The following is a 25,923-nucleotide window of genomic DNA, read 5'->3' on the forward strand; positions in this document are numbered from 1 at the left end:
CGATATCCTGTCTCGAGCTGTTGTCATCTCTATAGTCCTCTCTGTGTTTTGGCAGCTCCGTGCAGGGACATCATCCTCAGGGCTTGGTGTGCCAGTATGTGCTCCAGTCCCTTGCTGTCTCTTTTTCCTTCTTGGTTTGCTTCTGTATGGGCGTGGCAGGTCGGCCCCTCCCCAACCTGTAGTCTTAGTGTTGTCCTCTGTAGCACATACTTCTTGGGGGTGTGGATGGGGGCGTGGAGGAGTCTGTGTGGCTCTGATTGTGGTCAGTCCTGTAGACCTCTAGAGGTGAATCTTTCTTGATAGACACAAGCTTATAACATTATCTCCATAGCTTTCAGCCTATCTTGAGCTGACATAAGAGTCATCTCCTGGTATGGATTGTTATGAGAGTTATAAGAGCCCCCAATAAAATGAGTTATACAAACAAACAAAAAGGAGTCATCTCCTTTGCCTTCTGGATAGCTCTATATGGCTAGCCTTTAGAAGCTCTACTTTCATCATTAACTGACTGGCTTTTAAAATTCATTTATCGTATTCATTTGCCTGTATAGTGAGGCTTCAAAAAGTTCATGGGAAAATTTCGTTATCTTTTGATCCTGCTTTTCCGTCAAAATTTTTGAAGCCTCCTCTCATAAGTAGTAGCTAGTGATGAAGGCCACAACTTATCTGTCGATTTGTCATACTGAAGTACAATGTTGTACCATGGGCTCAGGCAGAGGAACAACTGAGGATGGTGCAGGACTATGCGGTGTTTTGTTCTGTTGGGCATGGGGTCACTATGGGTTGGAAGCGACTCGGCACATAACAACAGTCATCAGAGTTGGTAGGATTGATGGGAGATCGCTGAAAACTCTTTGCTGTTTCTCTCACTGAAAGGTGTGGGATTCAATTCCCCTCTTGAATCTAGACAGTCTCTTCAAATCCATCACTAGAGTGTGGTAGAAGTGACGCTATGCAAACTCTGGAGGACTAACCACTTCTACTTTATCTTTTTGGAACCCTAAGCCACAGTGAAGAGCCCTGGGAGCATAGTAAGCTATGCATGGGGCTGCTGATCTTAAGGTCAGCAGCTTGAAACCACCAGTTGCCATGCAGGAGAAAGGTGAGACTTTCTACTCTTGTAAAGACTTACAGTCTCAAATCCATGGGGGCATTTCCCCCTCTGTCTTATAGGGTCACCGTGAGTCAGAATCGACTCAAAAGCAATGAGTTTGTTTGTTTGTGTGTTGTACCAGAAGACCAATCCTTAAGCCACCATATTTTGAGGAGTCCCAAGCTATATGTAGAGATCACATGTACGCACTCCATGGGACATTGCCGGCTGAGCCCAGTTTTCCCACCATTTAGGTTAAGACTTCAGATGTGAAGCTTCTTCTGCGCCCCCAGACCAGTGCATCTGCTAGTTGAATACCACTTGAGTGACCTCCAGTGATATTGTATGGAAGCAGTAGCATCATTCCAGTAAGCTGTTTGAATTCCTGACTCACAGAATTGTGAAACGTAATGAACTGAATTTTTAAAGCAGTGGGTAGTCATCCCCAACTTCTTTGTCTCTGGCTCTAGGAGAGGAGCTGAGGATTCTCTTAGAAGAAGCCAGACGGTTGGAATGGTGAAAGCCCTCAATTCCTCCTCAAGCTTGTGTACTTCAAGTCTGCTTTTTTCCACAAGCACAGCATTCTCTCTTCTGGTTTGAAAGCTTACACCAACTCTCAGAAAGACAACTAGATTTCTTTTTTCTGTCTGATAGATACCTCCCACTATTAGTTTATTTCCCAGGACAGAGATGACTGGTGAATAATCTGAAATCTAGTTAATAAATAATCCATACCATCTTTCATAACCAGGGGACTGTTCTCTTAAGACCGCTACCACTGTAGACTCCCAACATCAACACAACTTGATAGGTTTAATGTCCAACACCTGTACTGTACCTTTGCTCCAGCAATCCACAGCTGCTCAACATTACCCAAACATATTCGATATGACTGGCAATTCCTTATTGATGCACTGCTGCAAACATTTTTAGAATTACCTTTAACAAATTTACTTGCATGTGATATTAATGATCCTGTTCTATAATGTCTGCATTCTATTGGATGACACACATGGATTTCTTCCAGTCAGTTGGCCAGGTAACTGTCTTCCAAGTTTCTTGGTATAAGTGAGTGAGTTTTTCCAGCATAGCATCCATTTGTTGAAACATCTCAATTGGTGTTCTGTCCATTCTTATGCCTTGCTTTTCTACTCATAATTTCATGCAGTTTAAATTTATTCCTTCAATGTCATATGGCTCTTGGTTCATGTGCTACCTCTGGAAATGACTGAGCATTAACCAGTGACTCTGGGGATTCCTTCCATCTTCTTTTGATGATTCTTGAATCATTCAATATTTTGCACATAGCATCTTTAAGTGCAACTGAAGACACAAATACTTCCTTACAATTAAGTTGTAGTCCACTGCTTTTTATTATACTGCTTATAGATTTATCCTAAACTATGTTTTAAAATCTGTAAAAATTATGGTACCCTCAACCTTCTGAAGTTCTAAGGAATGCATGTACTTAATGTACTTAAAATGTTTAGCATAGTGCCCAGCACAATGCAAATATCCAGTAACTGATAGCTATTATGTTGAGAAGGATCCTTGGTGGCACCATGGGTTTAGCATCAGACCAGTAATGGGAAGGGTGGTGGTTTTAGCCCACAAGCAATCTGTTTCCATGAAGATTTTTGTTGCCTTGGAAACCCTATGGAGCAGTTCTACTCTCTCCTCTATCGGGTCGCTGTGAGTCAAGAGTGGACTTTAAGGCCATGGGTATTATGTGGAGGAGGATGATGATGATGATTTGATCATCAGCACTCTGTGAAAGTGCTCATATAGGCTGTTTATCTTGATGAAATTCAATAGTGGTATTCAGAATACTTAATTTTAAGTTGAAATAGCCTAACAGTAATATAACCTCATATGTAATTGGCTATTAGGAGTAATTCTTCCCCCAATAAAATTATCTTTTAATTTAAAAAAGAGTTGGGAATAAAATATGGATGATTAGCCATGGTAAAAATTGATTATTTTAATGATTAGTACTTAATTATTGATTATATTAGTTTAAAATTTGTTGTTGGTATTTCTTCCAGGAATAAATTTTGTTGAGACATGAGGGACTTTTAAAACTTTGTGGGAAAATTATTATCTCTTAATTCCATTTTCCATTCAGTTTTTAAAGTTAACCTACTAGAAAATTTAAGAATTATTTGGAATCTTTTTATTCATTTTATTGGGAAACCTAATACCACATCAGCTTCCTGGCCAATTGACATCACTTTAAACGAACAGGGTTTAGTTCAAGTAAGTGACATAAATTAGATACTACCACATGTGAAACTGTGTAGTGGATGTTGTGATAGAAGACCTCAGGTTTTTAACCCGATCTTCTCTTTCTTGCCTACCTAGGAGGCAGACAGTGGGGAGGAGGAATGTCGGTCACAGCCCAGGAGGTATGTTTGTTCATTCTGCCCTGTAATCTTTCTACAGTTACTATTTTCACTCTTAATTCTGTTTTGGCATTGTCAGTATGATTTATCAGATTCCAAGATGCTCCATTGGTCTCAAAACTTTAAGAAGCCAGTTTCTGACTCAGAAAGATTTAAAACGGTAAAGTTGCCAGGGAGTCTGTTCCAGTCATCCCCACCCATGTTTGTCAGAGTGAAACTGTGAGCTATGAGGTTTTTCAACGGCTGATGGTAGATCACCGGGCCTTTCTTCGAAGGTTCTTCTGGGGAGACTCAAACTTTCCATTTAAAGTGACACATTGCTTTTTTAAAGATGGCAGAAAAGGCACAATAGGCCCCATTTTGACCCAGATCAAGAAGTGACTTGGGTACTAAGCAGATTTTCCTTTTAGGAAAATATCAACTGAAAAACATTTTAACCTTCAGTTTTATGCTTACATTTGTCCATCAATTTGATATATCTGTCAATTTGTACAAACTGGTTAATTAATATTTCACTCCTTAAATACAAAGTATATTCTGAATAGCCTACCCAGTCTTTTATAACACAATGACAGCCTCCTCCCCGCACCCCCACCCCCACCCCCACACACACTCTTCTTAAAATAGTGGATATGTTGTTATAAGGATACCAGTACCTGCTGACATTAAACGAAAACAATTAAGGGAGAAATGATTAATCTAAGAAGTATCTAATAGCATTTCTCACTTTTAAAAATGTTAGGTTTTTAAAATTTGCTTTTTCAAAGCAGCTCCTTCCCACAAGAAATAGTTCCAATAAGCTCTAGATAATCATTTAAATGTTAACCTACTTCTGCCCTATGACCCCCAATAAAATAGGCTGTTCTGGATGATAGGGAGAAAAGATACAAAAAGTATGTTCACTGTGGAAAAGCTGGCTAAATGGCATACTTCCTTCATGATTAGCAAGTATTTGTTGATGGTGTGTATGTGCAGAGCACTCTGGAAGGCTTAAACGGCCAGCCTTCCAGCAAGTGGCTGAGGGCAGAGCCACTTGCAGGACCCCAGGGCTCCTGTTGATATAGCGCGCTCTCTTTTAAACTGCAACTTACTATAGGTTCTTTTCACCAGGAACTGAGGTTACTGGAAATGTTTTTACTGTCTTGGTTATCACGCAACTTTTCTTTTTCTTTTTTTTCATACAACTTTTCTTAAAACTTAGTTTTTTTTACTCTGTGAGGGATGATCTGATAATAAAGGGTTTACTTGGGCCAGGAAGGAGCCCTGGTGGCATAGTGGTTACAAGTTGAGCTGCTAACCAGAAAGTCAGTAGTGTGAATCCACCAGCCAGTCCTCAGGAGAAAGAGAAACATTTTTTACTCCCGTAAAAACTTACAGTCTCAGAAACATACAGAGGCAGTGCTGCCCTGTCCTATAGGTTTGCTCTGAGTTGGAATGGCAGTAAATTTGGTTTGAGATATTTTTTTTAGGGCTAAGAAACCTACAAGAAATGTTAGCTGGGATGTGAGGGCGATCTGGCTGCGACATCTGTCACCCAATTGATCGCCAGGGTTGATTCTGCTGATCTGGCTGGCTAGGCGGGTGTCCCCTTCCTCCCTCACCACTCCATGTGCGTCCCTCCCGAAGCTGCGCGCTCGGTTGAAGAGGACGACCTTCCCGGATAAGAAGGAAGACCGTCCTTCGGTCAAGGGTATACGAGTAGCTGCGCTCCCCTGCTAGAACCTCCAAACAAGTCTCAGGGTCCATTTGTAGGAGAACGTAGGGTAGTCAAGCTTCCAAGACTCCAGTCACATCCAAATGAGGCGCTGCACGTGGCAGTCTGCCTTTCTTTAAAAAAAAAAAAAAGAAAGAAAGAAATGTTAGCTGGATGATACCTAGAGGCATCATGACGTTATTCCCATTAGAAAGCAGAAAAAGAGTCCAATGAATTCTTACATGTTTTAGTAGGTTAACTTGAAGATCTCTGGGTTAATTGCAAACTTTATGTATTGAATTGCATTCATTGAAGCATTACAAAATGATAAGGCAAGACCAGTTTATTCCCTTACAAGCCATTAAGAACCATGAAGCACTCAGTGTTTTAGTGCTGGCAGTAAATCATTAACGTAACCAGCAGAGGGGAGTTTCATCACTCCTATTCACAAGAAGAGGTCACCTAAATGCAAACCTACTCTCCCTCATTGCCATCTAGCTGAAAACCTTGTAGTGCCTTAAAAAAGAAAAAAATAAACCAAGCCTGGCTCACTTCTATCAAGTCATCGCGAGCCTGTAGGACAAAGTAGAACAGTCCCTGTGGGTTTCCAAGGCTGCAGGTCTTTACCGAAGTAGAAGGCCTCATCTTCCTCCTACAGAGCAACTGTTGGTCAGACCTTTCAGTTAGCAGCCCAACATGTAACCCATTATGCCACCAGGGCTCCTGGGCCTTTGTAAATTCTCACAGTCGGTGTGTTTGATAAGGTATTTCTAAATTTAATTATTCTACTCTGACAAAGCAATTTCTCTTAACTGCCAAATGAACACCCTCTCTCTATAGCTAAGTGGTATCAGAGAGGTTGGTTTCTGTGGATTTGGCTGTTACAGATTGTCTTTGCCATTCAGTAAACCAGCAGTGAGTTAGTGTCTTGTCATTGAACATGCTTGAACTCTTCTTGTCAGTTTGTGGTTCAAATGTGGCTTGTAGTAGGAAATTTGAATAGCAAACAGCACTATCAATAAAATGATGTACCAGTTCCAGGTAATTTAAAGAAACAAACAAAAACATTGCCATCTATTCAATTTAAACCTAGTGGCCCAGTAAGGACAGACTTGAATTGCCTGCCAGGATTTTTCAGTATTATAAATCTTTACAAGAATGGCTGATTGGTTTAACTACCAACCTTGCAGTAAGCAGCCGAATGCTTAACCCACTTACCACCAGGATCCTTGGATGATAAAAAAGGCATTACATTAGCCATCTTTTATTTTAACCAACTGCCATTTACTGGAAATGTATTAAAATTAATCTTTCAATATAATTAGCCTAAACCACAATACCTTTAAGTGTCCTGATGGCACTGCATATAGTAAACATCAGCTTGCTATCCACAAGGTCAGGAGTTCAAACACACCAGCTACTGGGGAGAAAGATGAAGTTTTCTGCTCTTGTAAAGATTTACAACTTTTGTTACCTTTGAGTGAGATGTTGGGCTGGTGACTGTAACATTGTCAATCCAAATCCACTACCACTCTGCTGGAGAAAGATGAAGCTGTCTGCTCCAGTCAAGCAGACAGTCTTGGAAAACCTATATAGAGTTACTATGAGTCAGAATGGACTCAATGGCAATGTAGTCATGCCACACTATCCTTTTTGAAATATTTAAATTCTGGCAATATTTTGTCTTTCTCAGAGGATAGATCTTAGGGGTGGTTTATTTCACTCAGGGATGATGGACCTATAGGGACAGCAAGTTAAATAAGGGTTGGTTGAGGGGGTTGTTTATAATTATGGTGGTGGGGTCAAAGGGAGACAATATCAAGGAGTCCAGGAAGAAAAAGAATGTTTGGAAATGGATTGTGATAACAATTGTACAATTCTGCTTGATGTGATTGAACTATGAAATGATAGGATATTTGTATTAACTCCCAATTAACAATAAATTAGAAAGAAAGAAAGAAAAGATTATTTCAGAGTTGACAGTTGGATAAGTAGATGAAATTCAGTGCCAGTCTTCCAGTTGCATATTTTTGAACTCAGGAGCTTTCCTCCTTCTTGTGAAGGGCTAGGGAACAGCCAGGAAGGTAACAACACTTAGCCATTATCCGATGTTTTGACCCATAAATGGCAATGTCCTGCGTGTTGACATATTAAAATAAACAAAAACGAACAAAATACATATGCTGCTGAAATCTGTGAGGTCCTCGGACATCTTTTTAAAAATGAATCGTCATGGTAAGTAGTTCTTCAGGATCTAAATTTAGAAAATACTTAAATTATAGTAGAATTCTTCCATTTCTGTGGATATCAGTCCCATTCTAAGAATTGTATCAAGAGAAAAGAAGCGACTTTCAGGGAATCAACTTTGGAGTCAACAATTCATTGTATTGTACAATAACACAACTTCAAAGATCGAGGAGAAATTTTCATTTTGTTTATTTGTTTTAAGAATTCTTAACTCATTCTTAACAAATTTTACATTTCCTCCTTAATTCAAGCTGTAAATCAGAATTGGTGACAAATATTACATAACATATGTGTGTATGTATATTTAAAGTGTCTTGATGGCACCTTAGCTTTAGCACTACAAGGTCAGCAGTTAAAATCTACCAGTCACTCAGGGAGAAAGATGAGTCTGCTCCCATAGAGATTCACAGCCTTGGAAACCCTGCTTAGGGTTGCTACGAGCTGGAGTCATCTCAAGGGCAGTGGGTTTGGTTCTTGATGTATAAATGTACATCCATGGACATATATATGTATAAATAAATATAACTGTTTCAATAAATTTATGATGTTCATATACACATGCATGTTTATTATATGGGGATAAGTAAAAAAGTATTGATACTAAGTTCCTGTTCACAGATGCATAGGTTTATTTCACACAAAACATCATTATTTAAGTGTCTCTCTGTGATCAGGAAGTGGCTGCAAACAAGTTCTGTCAGAAGTACCCCTGTCTCAGTCTCATTAAGGTGCCTTCACAAAAAAAGATTCGACCAAATGAGTAACTTCTGAGGGGCTCTGCTGGGCTAGTTAAATTCAAGGCAGAGAAGTCAGCTCAGAAGGTTATGGTGACTGTTTTGAGGAATTCCAAAGGGACGATCTTGATTGATTTTTCTCTAAAGAAACAATATGGTGGCTAATTATGAGTCAGAATCAACCTGATAGTATTGTTTAGTTAATTGTTAAAGGCTTGGGTGTGGCCACCAGGGGGAGTGGTGAGCTGCCCTCACACTGTCTTCAGTTGCCACAGTATAGTGTAACCCCTTTAATATAAATTCACATTTTTAAAGGCTTTTTTTCTAGCCACTCGACAGAATTTTCATTTTATTACAGTTTTCTTGGAGCCCTGGTGGCATAGTAGGTTACCAGTTGGGCTGCTAACCACAAGGACAGCAGTTGGCACTCACCAGCTGCTTCACTGGCGAAAGACAAGACTTTCTGGTCTTGTAAAGATGTGTAGTCCTAGGAACCCAAAAGGGAAGTTCTACTCTGCCCTACAAGGTCTGCGAGGAGTCAGAATTTATTTAAAGGCAGTACATTTCGTTTGGTTTTTTAAAGTATTCTTTGTCTCTAAGGAATATAGTCACCCCCCAAAACCCCACAGCTGCCATGAACCGATTCCGAGTCACAGCAACCCCATAGGGTTCCTGAGACAAAGTTTAAGGGAACCAATAGTCTCTTCTTTTTCCTATGCAACAGCTGTCGGATTTGAACTGCCATCCTTGCAGTTAGCAGTCCAACATTTACCTGACAGTGTCATAGATGTCTCTGTTATATATGTGTCTGGCATTTTCTGTATCTCGTGACTATGAAAGGCACACTCAAATCTGGTTTGAAAGTAACTCTTCGTGGTAGCCATAATGAAGTTAGATACATCCTTTAAAACTAAATGAATACTTTTCCTGTTTGCAGATGTTATCCATCACAAAGTAAGCAAAAACAACCAAAAAAGAAAAGGTCCTTGAATTCTTAACTTGCTAAACTAAATTTTAGAAAAATTGTTACCCTATATTCTAAAAGCCCAAAGACTATTAACGTGTCAAATACCTATCACCGCCGATTATTGAGTAGTAATAAAATCCTTTCAGCTCCATGACTAGACTGGAGATTCTTATGGACTGTGTCCTAGGAATGAAGGCATTATACTTCCTTTATAACCGACTCTTCAGACCATTACCAAGGTCCGTGTGTAACAGCAGTTTTATACTCCACATTGAAAGGTCTGAGCAAGGAGCATGTGGGCAGCTGTGGGATTGTAACCTGTCTTTTTTAATTTTTAACCATGAAGAGCAGTTTTAAATTTTTCATGTGGTAAAATATATTGTTGGGTGCAATGGAGTTGGTTCCAACTTACAGCATTCTTATATACAACCAGATGAAACACTACCAGGTCCTGAAGGATCCTCAGTCAGTGCTATGCAAGAGCCCGTTGGTCAATCCACCTCATTAAAGATCTTCCACTTTTTCACTGGCTCTCAACTTCACCATGTACAATAAACTAGTGACCTTCTGCTTGGCAGCTGAGCCTCTAATCATTGCATGCAGGACTCTTTCCACCTAAGACAGGAGTGCCATTATACCAAGGACTTTATTTTCTTTTCACCACCACCAACTACCACCACCTGGTGGACATATTAAAGCTAAGGGGTGAATGAGGAAGACCAGAGAAGAATGGATGCATTCGAATTATGGTCTTGACAAAGAATATTGAATGCACCATGAACAAGTTGGTCTTGGAAGAAGTACAGCCGAATAAATGCTCCTTACAAGCAAGAATGGCTACACTTTAATTTACAACCTTGGAGATGTCATCAGGATGCCCCGGTCCCTAGAAAAGAAAAGCATACTTTCTAAAGTAGAGGACTTCCAGCAAAGAGGAAGACCCTCAGTGAGATAGATTGACACAGTCAACAGTGGGCTCAAGCGGAACAACTGTGGGACCGTGCAGGACTGGGCAGAGTTTCCCTCTCTCATGCACAGGGTCGCTGTGCGCTGAAACCGACTCCGGGGCACCCAGCAACAACATGCACTACCAGGTGCTGGGAAGCAGGACAGGTTTCTAGCTTACTGGCATTTATAGGCATATAAAAAATAAAAAGCAGTCACATAATAAAGTTAAATTCATTGATGAATAGGAGAGGGCTTCAAAAAGTTTCTGGGAAAGTTTCTTTTCATTTCCCCGTGCACTTTTTGAAACCCCTGTGCTCTAAAATTGTGTTGATTTTTTTTCCAAGTCTTGGTGAAAAAGAGCAATGAAAAGTTCTTAGCTCCTCCAACTATCATGATCCCAATTCTACCTTGCAAACCTGGTTAGACCAGAGGATGCACAGCGGTACAGATGAGATCTGGAAACACAGGGAATCTAGGACAGATGAACCCCTCAGGACCAAAGGTGAGAGTGGCGATACCAGGAGGGAAGGGAGGTGAGAAAGGGGGAACCAATCATGGGGATCTACATGTAACCTCCTCTCTGGGGGATAGGCAACAGGAAAGTGGGTGAAGGGAGACTCCGGGCAGTGTAAGATAAGATAAAATAATAATTTATACATTATTAAGGGTTCATGAGGGAGGGGGAGGGGGAGGGAGGGGGAGGGAAAAAAGGAAAATGAGGAGCTGATTCCAGGAACCCAAGTGGAAGGCAAATTTTGAGAATGATGTACTTTACACAATTGATGTATGTATAGATTGTGATACGAGTTGTATGAACCCCAATAAAATGATTTTTAAAAAGGAAAAGTTCTTAGCAATTCACAGGTCTCCTTTTTTTCTAAGGATAGATTCTCCCCACAAATGCATTCATTGTTTTATTTATTCCTGAGATCCAGGCCATGGCCTGGGCACAGAATTGGCACACATGACTAATTGTTAAATGAGTGAGAAATATATTAACTGAAACAATGGAAGCTTGTATAGCTACAGACACCTTGCAACTTTAAAGGTAATTTATGACTACTAGATACTGACATTTCATGTGACTCTTGACTGAACCATCAAAAACACACCTTCCTCCAGAAAGTATTCCGGTAACTTTTAAAAATTTAATCAAATGAATGAATATATGTCCCTTCTTGTTCCCCACTAGTTATTTATTTTGGATGAAAAGATAAGAGGCTATTAGGAAAGGTTTATTAGGAGCATTTCCCTCAGAACTACTGAGTTCAATATAAGGTTAAGATGTTTCAACGTAGACATTTCTCTTAATTCTCTTACACTGGGAAAAATGTATGTATGTGGGTCCTATTGTATATGTTTACATCTTAAGTATATTTTAAAGGACAGAGGAAGCAGATTTTAATGAACAGAGTCCACTTTGTCTTCCAGAGTCCTAGTACTCAATATATATTCTCACTTTAAAGGAACTAGACCCTACAGAAAGATTTCCTATTATAACTCAAATGAACTCTTAAATTCCCAGTACATATTTTCATGTCATAACATTCATATTTAAGTATTTCAAAAGATTATGTGTAAACCATCAGGCAGACCATTTTTACAAAGAGAAACTAGAGACCAGTTAATAAAACTTCTATGTCTATTTATAGAAAATTAATCTTTAGATAAGGTAATTTATAATGTTCATCCTATTTTCATCAGTTACACTTAAAATTTAGGAATAAAAAACTTTCTATCACTTTTGTATATTGGCATAGAATAATCCCTTGCTACCTTTTTTCTATTTTCATTGTAATATTTTCTGTTGATAAACTCAATCTGTTTTAGCTTTCAGCACAGCAAGAGGCACTTCAAGTCTATGATATTTCCTTTCTATGTACATAAAGGAGTCATCAAGGTAGACATGGATATCTAATCCAGCAGTGTAACATAGAGATGAGTTAAGAATAAGGAGATCTGATTTTAGTTCTGTCCCATTTCTTACTTTGTTAATAAGCACAGTTTTCTTATCTATAAGATAATACTTACCCATTGGGGGGTTTTTTCTTTGTTTTTTTTTCCCATTGTTATAAATAGATTGTTGTTAAAAAACAGACAAAGCAGTGTATGGGAAAGCTTTAACATATATGACACAGGCTGAGATGTAAAGCAATGGCACTTTCACTATTATTTATCAAAATAACTTTATATTTTAATTTCAGAGATTCACAATCCAATTTCTCTAACTCTATGCTATAACTCATACCCTTATATCATTTAGTATTAAGATCACTTACTGAGGAAGAGCAAGGAGAAAAATGGTCAGACTTCAGATACCAAAAAAAATACAAATTAGTATGAAATTAGAAATGGAAACTTCCCATGTCTGGATCAGTGTGTCATATTTGACTCAGCCTGTGTAGTTACCTAAAGTCACAGGTATTGGATGCCACTTGGGAAACGCCTGTTTCAAGGTACTGATCATCTTTGGTTCACTCAGTCAATGAATATTTATTAAGCAAAGACTCATCAACTTGCCTCTCTTGACTCACTATTCCACCACCCTGAGACAAAAGCAATATATTAATAAACATAGCTGGCAGACTCCTCTAGTGTTAATTATTCACTGGGAATTTGCTCAAGCCTAGCAGCCATTTGGAGAAAGAACTAACCTGTTATCGATTACCTAACCAGACTCAAACAGCTGTTCTGCTGAAACACCAATCTAAAGATCAGGAATTTTAAAGGCTGTTTTAAAAACTTAATTGGGATGAGCCACTTTTGCTTATAGCAAAAGTAGTGGGAAAATTCTCACTTTGTGCTCTAACAGAACTCTTGGCTTCATTTCACAACACTTCCAACACTCTATTGTTAGATTTTACTTGTGTGTCCCTTTTTGCCACCTTGAACTATGGCAGGAACAATCTCTCTCATGTTCGTGATTGTTCCCTTGAACTTTTTGAAGCCGCTTGTAGAAGGCACTCAGAAACTTTCCGTAGAAGGAGGGAATAAGGAAACTTACTCTTTGCCCATTTACAGGCCTTGGGAAAGATATTTAGCCGTGATGAGCCCATTTTCTCAAGAATAAAATGGGAACAAGAATACTGTATCATTTTATGAAGATTTGAGATATAAAATTTAAATACATAGTGCAGTAATAGATATTCACAACTAGTAACTGTTGTTCCAAACTGAGTTCTTCCAAAATTAATACCATAATTGCATGCCCCATAATAAACAATTATTCACAGTATAAATTTCAAGAACCTTCAAAATAGAAAGGCCTAGTTTTTCACAAAAAATAAAAGAAAGAAAGGGTGGTGTTGGGGGAGAAACCATTAATATTAAGGCTAGAACCTTTTAAAGTTAAAATATAATTGCCAAGCCAGATTTTTTCTGTTTTATTTAGCTTCCCCTAACATCTTAATAGTAGAATACATGACCAATAATATCAACTTTTAACACTTAACTGAGTTAAATAGTTATTGTCTTAAACCAAAAAAGCCAAGCTTACTGCCATTGAGTTGATTGTGAGCCATGGCGACCCTATTAAGATAGGGCAGAACTGCCCCTGTGGCTTTCTGAGACTGTAATTCTTTATGGGAGTAAAAAGTTCCATCTTTTACCAGTGGAGTGCCTGGTAGTTTCGAACTGCTAGCTTTGAAGTTAGCAGCCCAACGTGTAACCACTTTACCACCAAGGCTCCTTGGTTTGTGTCTTGGGTAAATAATATTGTCTACCGAATACCAAATGGCCCTTTTCACCTTCGTTGAGCTACCCTTTGGACTTCCCATAAAATATACCTGCTTATATAAAAATCAGTCACCTATATGATTGGATGTATGTAGTTCATATATATATATATATATATATACACACACACATTTATATTATATTTGGTTGTAAGTGTAATGGAGTCAATTCCAACACATAGCTTCCTTATGTACACCAGAAGGAAACACTACCCAGTCCTGTGCCAGCCTCACAATCGTTGCTCTGCATGAGCCCATTGCTATAGCTACTGTGTCAATTCATCTTGTTGAGGGGTTTTTGTTTTTACCGACATACTTTTTCTAGCATGATGTCCTTCTCCAAGGACTGGCTCCTTCCTATAATGTGTCCTAAGGACTTGAGATGAAGTCTTACCATCATCACTTCTAAACAGCATTTTGGTTGTACTCTTTCCAAAATAGATTTGTTCATTTGTTGGGCCCTCATGCTGTCGTCTGTATTCTGTCATTGTCCAGCTCTCTCTCCATATGAGGGAACTGAGGACACCCAGGCTGGGGTCAGGGCAATCAGGGGCACCTGACCCCTCAAAGTGGCATCTTTGCTTGTTTGACACGTTAAAAAGATGGTTTGCAGCAGATTTACTCAGAATAAGACATCTGTTTTCTTGCCTACTGCTTCCCTGGACATTTGTTGTAGAATCAAGTACAATTAAATCCTTGACAACGTCAACCTTTTCTCGCTTTACGATGATGCTATTTATTGATCCATTTTTGAGAAGGTTTTTATTTTCTTGAGATTGGGGTGTGTGGTCCATACTGATGGTTATAGTCTTTGATCTTCATCAATAAATGCCTGGAGTCCTCTTCACTTTCAGCATGGAAGATTGTATCATCTGCATATCTCAGGTTGATGAGTCTTTCCCCAAGTTCTTCTTCATCTAGTTTAGAATCTCAAATTATTTATTCACCTACAGATTGAATAAGTGTGGTGAAAGAATATGGCTCTGACACATGCATTTCCTGATTACTAACAATTGTGCTGATGCAGTAGTAAATAGTTCCAGTTTCCCAAAATGTAATTCCTATTTTTATCCCAACACAGTCCTTTGCCTTGAAGATCTTTCTTTGGAGAGGCAATATACTTTGACTGAAACAGTCAACCTCCCAGCCAGACAAAGCTTGAGTTTTTCTGAATCTTATTTGCCTATAAAATTATGAAAATATCAACCCCAGTGGAAAAAGACTATTAAATTGGTCCAGAAAGGTAAAGTGTTTTACAACAGTAATAAGTCGTGTAATTTCTGTACATCTAGTTTTTCTTTTAATTATTTGAAACTAGTCCATGTGCTACAAAAGCACTGAAGTCTGTTTCAGTGTAGCTTTTCCTCTTTTTGTGACCACTCAGACCAGGGTTGACATCTGATGGGGAAAGAACCTGGGAAACGGGGGGGTTTTCAAGGCTGTGACTTTTCTTTTTTTGGGTGGGTGGGGGTGCCTTTTGCTTTTTCTTTATGGAGTATGATGCATAGAGAAAAATATACAAAACATAGTGCACAGCCCATCTCATCAGTGATAGTATCCCAGTAAACCCCTGTGTCTGTAGCTCTTTTTTTTTGCCCTCTTAGCCACCTCTTTGCTCCCGACTCCTATCACCTCCGCTTCTTTTGGTATGAAAATCATTTGTCTCATTTTTTCCCCTGTTATTTAAGGTTTGCCATTATGAGATTGACTAACTTTGCTTAGCATAATGTCTTCCAATTTTGACCATGTCATGAGGTGTGTGTCCATTTCATTATCATTTTTTAGAGATATACAATATTCTATCGTGTGTGTATGCCAGAATTTATTTATTCATTCCTCTACAGACAGACTTCTTGATTGTTTCCATCTTGTTTGGTATTATGGAAATCAATGTGATAAATATGGGTATCCTAATGTAGTTATTAAAATGTCACTAAAGCAAAAAGATTTATAGTGTATTGTTTTCATTTATGTCGAAAGAGCCCTGGTTTTGGAGTTAAAACATTTCTGCTTGTATTGGTTGCATGACCTTGGACAAATAAATCCACTCTCTGAGATTCCACTTCCTCTTCATTAAAAGAACACAATCATCCATGCTTTACTGAGCCATAAATAAAGATACTGAAAATACCTCAGATAGTGTGCAAAATACCATAAATGTGGCTTCTCACTGGAATTTTAACAGGTGTCTTTTGTTCTAGTTCTTCCTATGGTCACCCTCTGGCAGAGTGCTTTACGGGGACGGGGATAAAATTGAGCTGGTGTCAAGGAGCTCAAGAAGGAAAAGAAGGTTTTGAAACGGATCGTGGCAGCAGCAGTACAAGACTGCTTGATGTGCTTCAACTGGATTGATATGATATCTGTATCAACTCCTAGTAAAATGGTTTTGGGGGAAAAGTTTGTGCTAGAGACTGTGAACTTTTCAAATGATCTTTGAAAAACTGTTATTTGTAAGTCTCTTCTAATTTCTTAATATGCTCACATATTTTATTAGGGATGCTCAGATTTGGTTTTAAGTTGTGGTTAAAAAAAAAAGGATTCTAACTAAATCATCCCATGATTCTCAAAAAAAGGCTGTTAGGGTTACCAAAGCAAATCACCACAAACTTGACCGTTTCAGACAACAGAAATGTATTGTCTCACAGGCAGTGGAGGCTAAAAGTCCAAAATTAAAGTATCATCAAGTCCACTCTTTCTCTAAAAGCCTTCATGGATCTCTTGTTGTGTTACCTCTGTGGTCTTTGTATTTGTGTCCAGTCTCCCTTCCTATAAAAACACCATTATTGGATTGAACCCAACTAATCAATGTGACCTCGTCTCAACTTGATTACCTCTGCAAAGTCCCCATTTACAAATATGGAAGGTTAGGACTTGAATGTGTCTTTTTCAGGGAGACAATTCAAGCCACCATGATTGATGCAATCAAAGCTGAAATAACTGCTGTACAAGAAGTGACTGTTAAGATAACTCTTAGAGGAACTGGTCTTTTCTCTTCTTATTTGGTAGATACTATAAGCAAGTGCTTAAGCTGTAATTAGACTATCACGCCTAATTACTGCTTTCTGTAAGTCTACTAGGTCCTTAAGTACTTAAAACTAATTAATATCCTTCTTCACTGAGATTTTTGGATAAATCATGAACTAGAGGTTTTGTTTATATGATTTTTCTTCAAGGTTTTATTAGAAAAAACTCCAAACACGAAGACAAGTTGAAAGAATTGCATAGTAAACACTCAAATACAAACTCCATGGACTCTATATTGAACACTTTTCTGTACTGGCTGTGTCTTACATCTACCTATCTTTCCACTTCTGAACTAGAAGTTTTTAAGCAGTTTTTAAAACTTTCATTTGCTCACAAGATATGACAAAATAATAATTTATAAATTATCAAGGGTTCATGAGGGAGGGGGAGCCGGGGGGAGAGGGGAAAAATGAGGACCTGATGCCAAGGGCTTGGGTGGAGAGCAAATGTTTTGAGAATGATGAGGGCAACGAATATACAGATGTGCTTTACACAATTGATGTATGTGTGGATTGTGATAAGAGTTGTATGAGCTCCTAATAAAACGATTAAAAGAAACAAACAAAAAAGAAAATACAAGGACAAAATACATGTTGCCCAAACAAAAAACAACTTTCATTTGCTCTTCTACATGTATTTCCTTTATCAGCCTTAAGGGGAAAAAGTCAAGTTCAGTGATTTATAAGCCAAACTACACTGGATTAGTTTCGCATTAAATGAAGATATACCATATGCATGATATAAAACCGCAAGTGGAAAAGCAAACCAACGTGAACGGACGGATAAGCAGCAAGTGCAGGAGAGGGGCTGCCTCTAGAAAGGGGGAAAGAGTTCATAAAGGAGCTCACAGGTGACTGCAACTTCAGTGTTTTATTTCGTAAAACCTGGAAGAGTAAAATGTTAGACTGTGATAGTGCTGTCTGTCGAGGATGTGGATTTTTGTGTGTGTGCGTGTGTGTGTTTTTGCTATGGCTGAAATCTTTCACAATTAAAAAATAAAGATTTGCTACTTAGTCTTCTGCCTTGGCAAAATATTTTCCACTTCACTTAAGATCTATTGTCCAATCGACTTTTCAGTGGCGAATTGCACAGAATCAGACAATACCATATCTCTTCCCAGCTAGTTGATGGAGTAGCTGAAGAATGCTAGAAAGTGCCCCTTTCTGCTAAGAATCAAGGATATGACTGGTGCAGGCTTCTTGGTTTGGCCTACGCCAGAGAGGAAAAGCGATGTTTAATATGGAATTTCAGTTTCTTGAACATATCTGACATGGTTGTTGAAAAGCATAGAATTGTGTCTAAGTTGGAGATTTTGCATGTTCCCCTGATTTCAGAGAAGAAAGGCATGGAAAGTGAAATGCGGTCTGGGAAGCTGATACATGAAGACTTGGAGATAATGATGCTGCTCAGCCAGCGCCTGGAAACTTGACCATTCTAAACAGACTGCATAGTACTAAATTGCTTGTGAAAGAGCTGAATAGGTCCTGCTGCGATTTGAACTTTTGGCTCCTGAAAGTCTAGGGCAGGCTTGGAAATAAAAATAAGGTCCTTGCCCACTGGATTGTGTTCCAGGCCCCTACTGGATTCTTTGCACAAAGGATGCACCTACCGAACCGAAAGAGCAAGAGGCAGGAGGCAGGAGGACAGAGATGAAGCAGTAAAAAGGAATCTCAAGGGCTGCTCCCTGCACCAGGTCCGAGGGAGCAGAGCCCCGGAGTGACAAAAATCTCTATCATTAATGTATTGGTTATTTCAGGAAATATAAAGTGCTTCCAATTCAAATAAATTCAAAATTCCATTATCATTTCATTTCATTTTTCCATTAAATGTTTTGAAGCCACCTTTTATTTATCTGGCGCCTAATGTGTGAAAGGTAGCCATAGGAAAGGTGAAACAGTGTGCTATACGGGTTCAGTCAATGCTTATGACTTGCCTAGCGTTGTACTAAGCTCTGTAGCTGACACAACAGTTATTGTGTCTGTCTTATTCCAACAGGAGAGGTAAATTGACTATGGGAGTAGAAAGCCTGTCTTCCCCCTGCAGAGCAGCTGCAGGTTAGCTGTTGCATGACCACTAGGCCACCAGGACTCCCTTTAGGAGCAATTGAGGACAAGAAATTTATGCACACACAACATTTTTTCATATTATGTGTTATAGAGTATAAGAACTTGAATAGGAGCCCTTTGGGCACAGTAGTTAAGCAATTGGCTGCTAACTGAAAGGTTGGCCGTTTGAATCTACCCAGCATTCCCATGAAGATTACAGCCTAGAAAAAATCTATGGGGCAATTATTCCGATTCATAGTGTCCCTCTGTCAGAGTGGAGCTACCCCCTTTTGGTTAGCAGTTGAATGTTATAGCACACTGGAATTGATCATTGGCCTTAATCGAAGATCTAGGTTCAAATCCTGGTTCTAACATTTTGCACACAAACTTGGACAGGTCATTTAATTTCTAAGCCTCAGTTTCTACAAACAATAATCTGTAAAATGGAGATGATCATTACAGCTAGTGCTCATTATACAGGATTGTAATGAGAATTGGGTGGATGTGAAAACACTAGAGTTTCTCCGTGAACTAAGAATAGGTCTTGAAAATACATTGCACTTGGGATAACTTAAAAACCTGGATGAAAGTGGTCCCAATGAAGCAACAATTTGAACAGAGGAAAATGAGACTTATATAGGAGAACAGGGTAGATACCACCTAATTTTAACAAATTTTTTTTTTTAGAGAAGGCGGGTAAAGTGTTACAGGGATTGTGTCAGAGAAGATGTGGTTGACAGTAATATGTAATAATCACTGGTTTATGGTCAGATTTAAATTTGGGAGGGGTCTGAATGCTGTGTGTCAGAAGCAGATCGATAGCAGTGGAGTTTTTCAATGGTAGAAAGAAGGAAGAATTTGGGCTTGATCTGAAGGGAAATATATGGGTTTTTATTATTAATCATTTTATTTGGGAGTTTTTAGAAATCTTATAACAATCCATCATTTGATTGTATTAAGCATACTTGTTGTCATCAACATTTCCAAAACCTTTTCTTTCTACTTGAGCCCTTGGTATTTGGGGGTTTTGAGTAGGGACTTATTTTTACGAAAGTGATGAACTCATTATTCATAATCAAAATCTAGTAAGTTCCTGACATTCAGGATTAGTGAAACTAAACTGAGTTAGTCTATTAACAATATGTGGGGTGGATTGGACACAACCAAGCCTTGAGTTTTGGCTTCTAATCAATAAGATTTACATCTCGGTCATCGTATTATTATTATCATATTGCAAAAAGGAATGGTAATCCACCCCCATCAAATAGATTCAGACTTACAGTGACCCTAATAGGACAGAGTAGAACTACTTGTTGGGGCTTCAACAATGATCAATCTTTTTATAGGAGCATACAGCCTCATCTCTTGCCCAAGGCTCCTCTTGCCCAGCAGGTAGGTTTTAAATATCAAATATGATCACAAGCATTATCATCTACAAATATATTAAACACCTCTTTAATACATGATGCTGTTTGAAAACTCGGGAAGCAAAGAGATCATTGGGTATAAGAGCTTTGAAAATGTGAGATGAATATGAGTTTGAAATAGAGAGCTTTAAAGGATCTAGTAGCAAGAGACTAGAATACAATAGCCAAAAGATCATCTTACTGCTCTATTTAGTGGGTTATATCCCTGTTATTGTTAGGATCTGTTAGGTATTGTCAGGACCTGCTAGGATAAGTAGAGGAGAAAACACCAGGTGCAATCTGGTAAGTACTTAAGGTCCCCAGGAGTTCTTCCTGTTGGCAATAGGCCTCTTCCACCTTAACCTGTTCTGTATTGAACCTCCATCATCACAGAGACAATAATAGTATAGAAACTAGTTTTTAAAAAAAGAAAGAAAGAAACTGACTCTTAAATCAGGATGCTGGCTGGGTTTGAAATAGCCTATATAACCATCCTTAAGCAAATTGTAGAGATAAGAATAGAATCAGTTTGTGAGAATTAAATAAGCTACTGTTCATAATCTGATAGAGCACCTGGCACATAGTAAACGTCATCTCAATAAATGTCAGTTATGGTTTTTATGTTTAAATTTTTCTCAGCTTCTAGAGTCTAGCCTTCCAGTTCTCTATCACTCTCTAATTTGCTTCCTATTTTTCTCTATCTGTGTCACCTCATTCCAAAACACTGATGATATTAAACTACATTTGGCTCATTCATCTATAATACATTCTACAGCATTAGCTTTGAACAAGATCTTAAAATAGCTTCTGACTCAGAAATTACATTAACTTCAAGGTAGTTTATTATAGATAGAATCTAAGTAAGCCTTTGAAATCATTCATCTATATTGAAATCATTTTAATTATAGGTCTTCAATTTTTTTATAATTTAGCTATTTTTTAGTATCTTTTAGAATTCCTAGAAAAAGCATATTTTGCTTTTTTAAAAAATGAATGTAATAAAGTAAGGTTGGCATGTAGAAGAGGATCTTGAGCCCTGAGTTAATTTAATAGATCACAGGATGAAAGAAGATGCTAAGATTTCATGGATTTCTAAGATTAATTTTAAGAAATTAAGCCCAGTAGATGAGAAGTTGGGTAATTCTGACCTATCTTATGATGATTGAAATATTTTAACTGTGAATTCTACCTCTAGAATTAAAATAATAACTCCACAAATAATATTCATACATATACACAAAGATTGTGGAAAAGCATGTTTTGTAGCAACAGTAAATAAAATAGTAAAGACTAGAAACAACTTAAATATATAAGTTAAGATATATAAATGGCTTAAATAAATTATATATGGTTCTACAATACTAGGAAGTTCTTTAAAAGAAAAAAAGTAGAGCTTTATAAATGCAGAAAAGTGTACAAGATATAATAATAAGTGGATGGGGGGACAAGAAATAGAGTAACATAATTCTGTGTGGATGGGTGTGTTTCTTAAAGGGCAGCTATCAGACCAATGATGACAAATGCAAGGATGATTCCTGGAAATGTAAACTAAAAACTATTAACAATAATCATCATTGGGATTAAAATTTAAATGATGAGAAATAGAGTAACTTTTCTTAACACTTAATTTTTTAAATCATTTAGCATGCTTTTAAATTATTTTTATGAAACTACTAGGGTTTTTTTGTTTCTTTTTTAATAAAATGCTTACAAAGATGGGAGTTGGAATTAAATGGTTAAGTGTTTTGCAGGTGTGTTGTATGTGAAAAGTGATCTAGAAATGCCCATTATTTTTACTAAACAATAGAGTGTGGGGCTTTTGTAACCTGAAGCAGGCAGCATTTCAGATCTCTTCCTACAGGAGCAGATGGTGGTTAAGAGCACTGGGGCTTACTGCCGTGGAGAGTGTCTCATGGAGCTGATATATAGATCTTTTCAGTGCTCCTCATTGCTCTGTGGTGGAAAATTCCATGGGAAGGACTCTAAGGGCTCTGTGACATTGTTAGGTCTGACTGTTTGAAACTATTGTTAGATATGCTCTCCAATAAAACTATTAGCCACATGGTGATTGCAAAACATGATTGCTTTTGAGAGCCCTTGTTGACAGAGTGTGGCTTGATTGTATTGCATGAAGCGTGCCTTGGACTCTACAGTGAGATACCGCTCAGTGCTGTCTGGGCAACAAGTTTTGAAATCAGGGGCATTGTCTTGAGAGTTTCATCCTGGCCATTTACAGACTAACAGGCGACACAGTGTTGTGCTACTCCAGGTAACAAGCGTTTTGTTTTGTAGCTCTGTAAGTGTTGATTTGTTCCCCTTTGACACTCAGGGGATTAATTTACTGTTCGTTAGATTAAGCCTTTAGAGAAAACTTAAAAATAAAGTAAGTCTTCTTAATCTTTTCCCCCCCTTCTGATCAGACATTTAAGCAATATAGTAATGTGATTTAGTGCTATTGTTTTAAAGTTTGAAAAGCACAAATATTCAGTAAGTAAGCAAACCAAAAATTACTACAGATAGCAACAGTGTGTTCATGTCAAAACAAACATTAAAGACTCCCTGGGTGAAATGGTGGTGAGGGTGTTTATATGTACTTTAATTTTTACTTATATGCTTGTCAAACTCTTGGTAATTTTTTAAGGTAACTACAACTAGCTTTTTATTATTGAAAAGCTGGCTTATGAATGATAATGAAAATTTGGGGTTGACTTGTTCACAAAACACTTTTTTCTATGTATTTTAAAAGCCATTGAAGTGAAAATTATTCCACTTTAAAACTGACCAAACTAAGACAGGAACAGATTAAGATCTGCCCACAGACCAAGTAGCTAGAACTTCAGATGTCAGAGTGACTACCATGTTTTATGAAGTTGCTATGCAGAGACTTGATGGCAGCGAGTCTATTGGGTTTTGCCATATTTTAAGGTTGCCCACTTTAACTGTATTTCAGATTGGTGGAAAAGAGTAGAGAAGACCATCCCTAGTTCAATGTTTTCATTTGCTCAATGAATAAACTAAGGCCCACAGTAGCCTTTACTGTAAGATTGCCGAATAGAGTTCAGAGATCCTTGCTGTCCAATGACACATATATAGGTCTTCCCTATTAAAGGTTTTAACCTCAGGAAGGGGGGGGTGTGTGTCCTGGGGTTAGGGAGTGAAAATAAGATAAATGGGAAAATTAAACTTTTTCCTTTTTTAAAGTTTTTTAATTGTTTAGTGTGATACAAGATTATTCACTAGGAATGCCTACTTTTTGACTTTATTTCTTTTTTTAAAATCATTTTATTGGGGGCTCATACAACTCCTATCACAATCCATACATACATCCATTGTCCTTTTTAACTATTTCTAAAGGCAATCTCATCAACCTGTTTAACATTCAAACTTAAAGAGCTATCAAACCAAACCACTGCAGAACGACGCCTATGGGCTTCTACTCTTTATGAGAGTAGAAAGCCTCCTCATCTTTCCCTCATGGAGTAAGTGATGGTGCTAAACTGCTAACCTCTCAGTTCGTAGCCCAATGGGTAACCACTATGCTACCAGGAATCCTAAAATGCCATCAAATGCGCCCCCACCCCAATTTTATACCAAGCACTATTTTAAAGATTTTACATGCATTAACGTAACCAATAATATCATAATGTAAATACTAATGCTGGGAAACTAGGCGTCAACCCCAGACTATTAGCTACGAGGACAGAGTTTTAACTGCCGAGTTTTATTTATTTAAACTTAAGCTGTTGGTAGTTACCAACGAGAATCCATTCCAACTTATGGCAACTCCCCTTTGTGCAGAGTAGAACTAACTACTTCATAGGGTTTTCAAGGTTTTATACCTTTCAGAAGCATATCACCAGGTGTTTTGTCCGAAGTACCTTAAGGTGAGTTTGACCTCCCAACCTTACCACTAGTGGTAAAATGCTACTTTATGTGGGTTAACTCCATCTCCAGATTGGATGAAATTCCTTTCCTTAAGTTTCTTGACTCTCACAAAATCAGATCTTGGATAATTTCCTGAGGGTTTTATGATCACATTTTACAGATGAAGTAAAGCAACTTAGCTAAAATCTTTATTTAGTAAGTGATAGTGTCAAAACTGGAACTTAGACCCATTGGTTTCTAGCCCACTGCTTTGGGCACTTTAATGCTATCACTTTTTAGCTTGTTGGTTCTGTCAGTTCAAGCGGTCTAGCTTGGTTGTGTCCAATAGTGAAAGCACAAATTGTGCAGTCGTTAAGCACCTTTAGCTGCTAACAAAAAGGTCAGCAGTTCAAACCCACCAGTCACTCTGCAGGAGAAAGATGTAACAGTCTGCTTCCTAAAGATGAAGGCCAGTGATGTTGAGTTGATTCTAACCGACACCTTACTGGGGCAGGGTGAGTCAGAATCGATTGGACAGCAACCCGTGTGGTCTGCCTTCTGCAGGGACACATGCAAACAGAAACCTCAGGCATACAATTTTTAACTGCTACTCAAATGATTCTGGAAAGAAAGGAAAAACTTTAATTTGGTCATAGCTAGTGCTGTCAAGATCCAAATTAATATTTTAGATTAACCTTATTCTGAGCTTAAAATGGTCAGCAAGTGACAATATTAATTTCAGAGCTAACACAAGCAAGAGTATAAAGAAATAAGGTACCTTTTACTCAGGGCCTTTGTACAGATGTTCTTTTAGAGAAAGCCTTTTCTGACTTCATGTGGAGTAGAAAATGAGCTCAGTTTATTTCATGCTGCTCAATCTAATTTGGAATCGTTTTTGAATTCCTAGATGCTTGAGAACAGAGAACTTTCTCCCTAGAGCCTTGCCTCCTGACAGAAGAGAGTAAAGGACTAAATTGAGCTGAAACTAAATTGATTGACATTTTGACACTCCGCAGATGGTGAAAAGAAAGGAAATTTGTTCAGCTTTAAAAAAAAAAACAGAAAACAGATATTAGCAGAAAAAAAAAACATTTCCTTAAAGGTACCCCAGTTTGCAAAGGTGATTAAATTTTTTGCCTTAAAAACCAAAAGCTTTAACACCCTCCTTGTTTTCCTATCTTACAGTTCAAAGCAAGAATTTAACTCTGAAAGGCTGGGATGGGGGTGCTGAAGTGGTCTCCTTAGCTGAACCAGAAGGACAGTGGTCTTTTGAAGGGAAGCAAAGGACTGCACTTCTGGGGAGTCACTATAGGAACTTACTTATAAAAGACAAGTGTGCACACTTATGAAATCTCTCTCTCTAGAGTTTTTAAATGCAAGAAGATATTAAGTCTGAACTGAGTAGGATACATCGCCTGTTGCTTCTCTCCCCTCCCCGCCCCCCCCCCCCACCCCGAGCTAGATACAGATGATTACCACGCCACCTTCTTTCCTGCAGTTTCATTTGGTGTCGACTTCAGTAAAATGGCATCTCTGCTGCCCTGAAAAGAACTAGACTCACCTTAATAGTATTGTTCTAAACTGTCTCCTGCTGCCACCACCACCCCCCCTTTTATTTTTAATCACTCCAGGAGACTGCACTAAATTACAGCCTGGAAGATGTTTCAAACTGGCAAGTTTGCCAGATATTTTAAGCAATTTATTTTGGGGTGTATCAGCAGATTTTTTTTTCATACACTGCCATTTGGGTGTCTGCTGACACAGCC

The 25,923-nt window shown here is 38.3% G+C and overlaps 1 protein-coding gene across 2 annotated transcripts in view; it reads left to right on the forward strand.

Annotated features, from left to right (window-relative positions):
- The window catches only part of SSH2 (slingshot protein phosphatase 2), a 256,657-nt gene that overhangs the window by 106,604 nt on the left and 124,130 nt on the right, over positions 1 to 25,923 (forward strand). For both annotated transcript variants that reach the window (XM_075561265.1, XM_075561267.1), the window contains one exon: positions 3,455 to 3,498. In XM_075561265.1, the coding sequence (XP_075417380.1) occupies positions 3,455 to 3,498 (44 nt within the window). The remainder of the gene's footprint in view (positions 1 to 3,454; positions 3,499 to 25,923) is intronic.

Source organism: Tenrec ecaudatus, chromosome 10 (genome assembly GCF_050624435.1).
Source record: "Tenrec ecaudatus isolate mTenEca1 chromosome 10, mTenEca1.hap1, whole genome shotgun sequence".
NCBI lineage: Eukaryota > Metazoa > Chordata > Mammalia > Afrosoricida > Tenrecidae > Tenrec > Tenrec ecaudatus.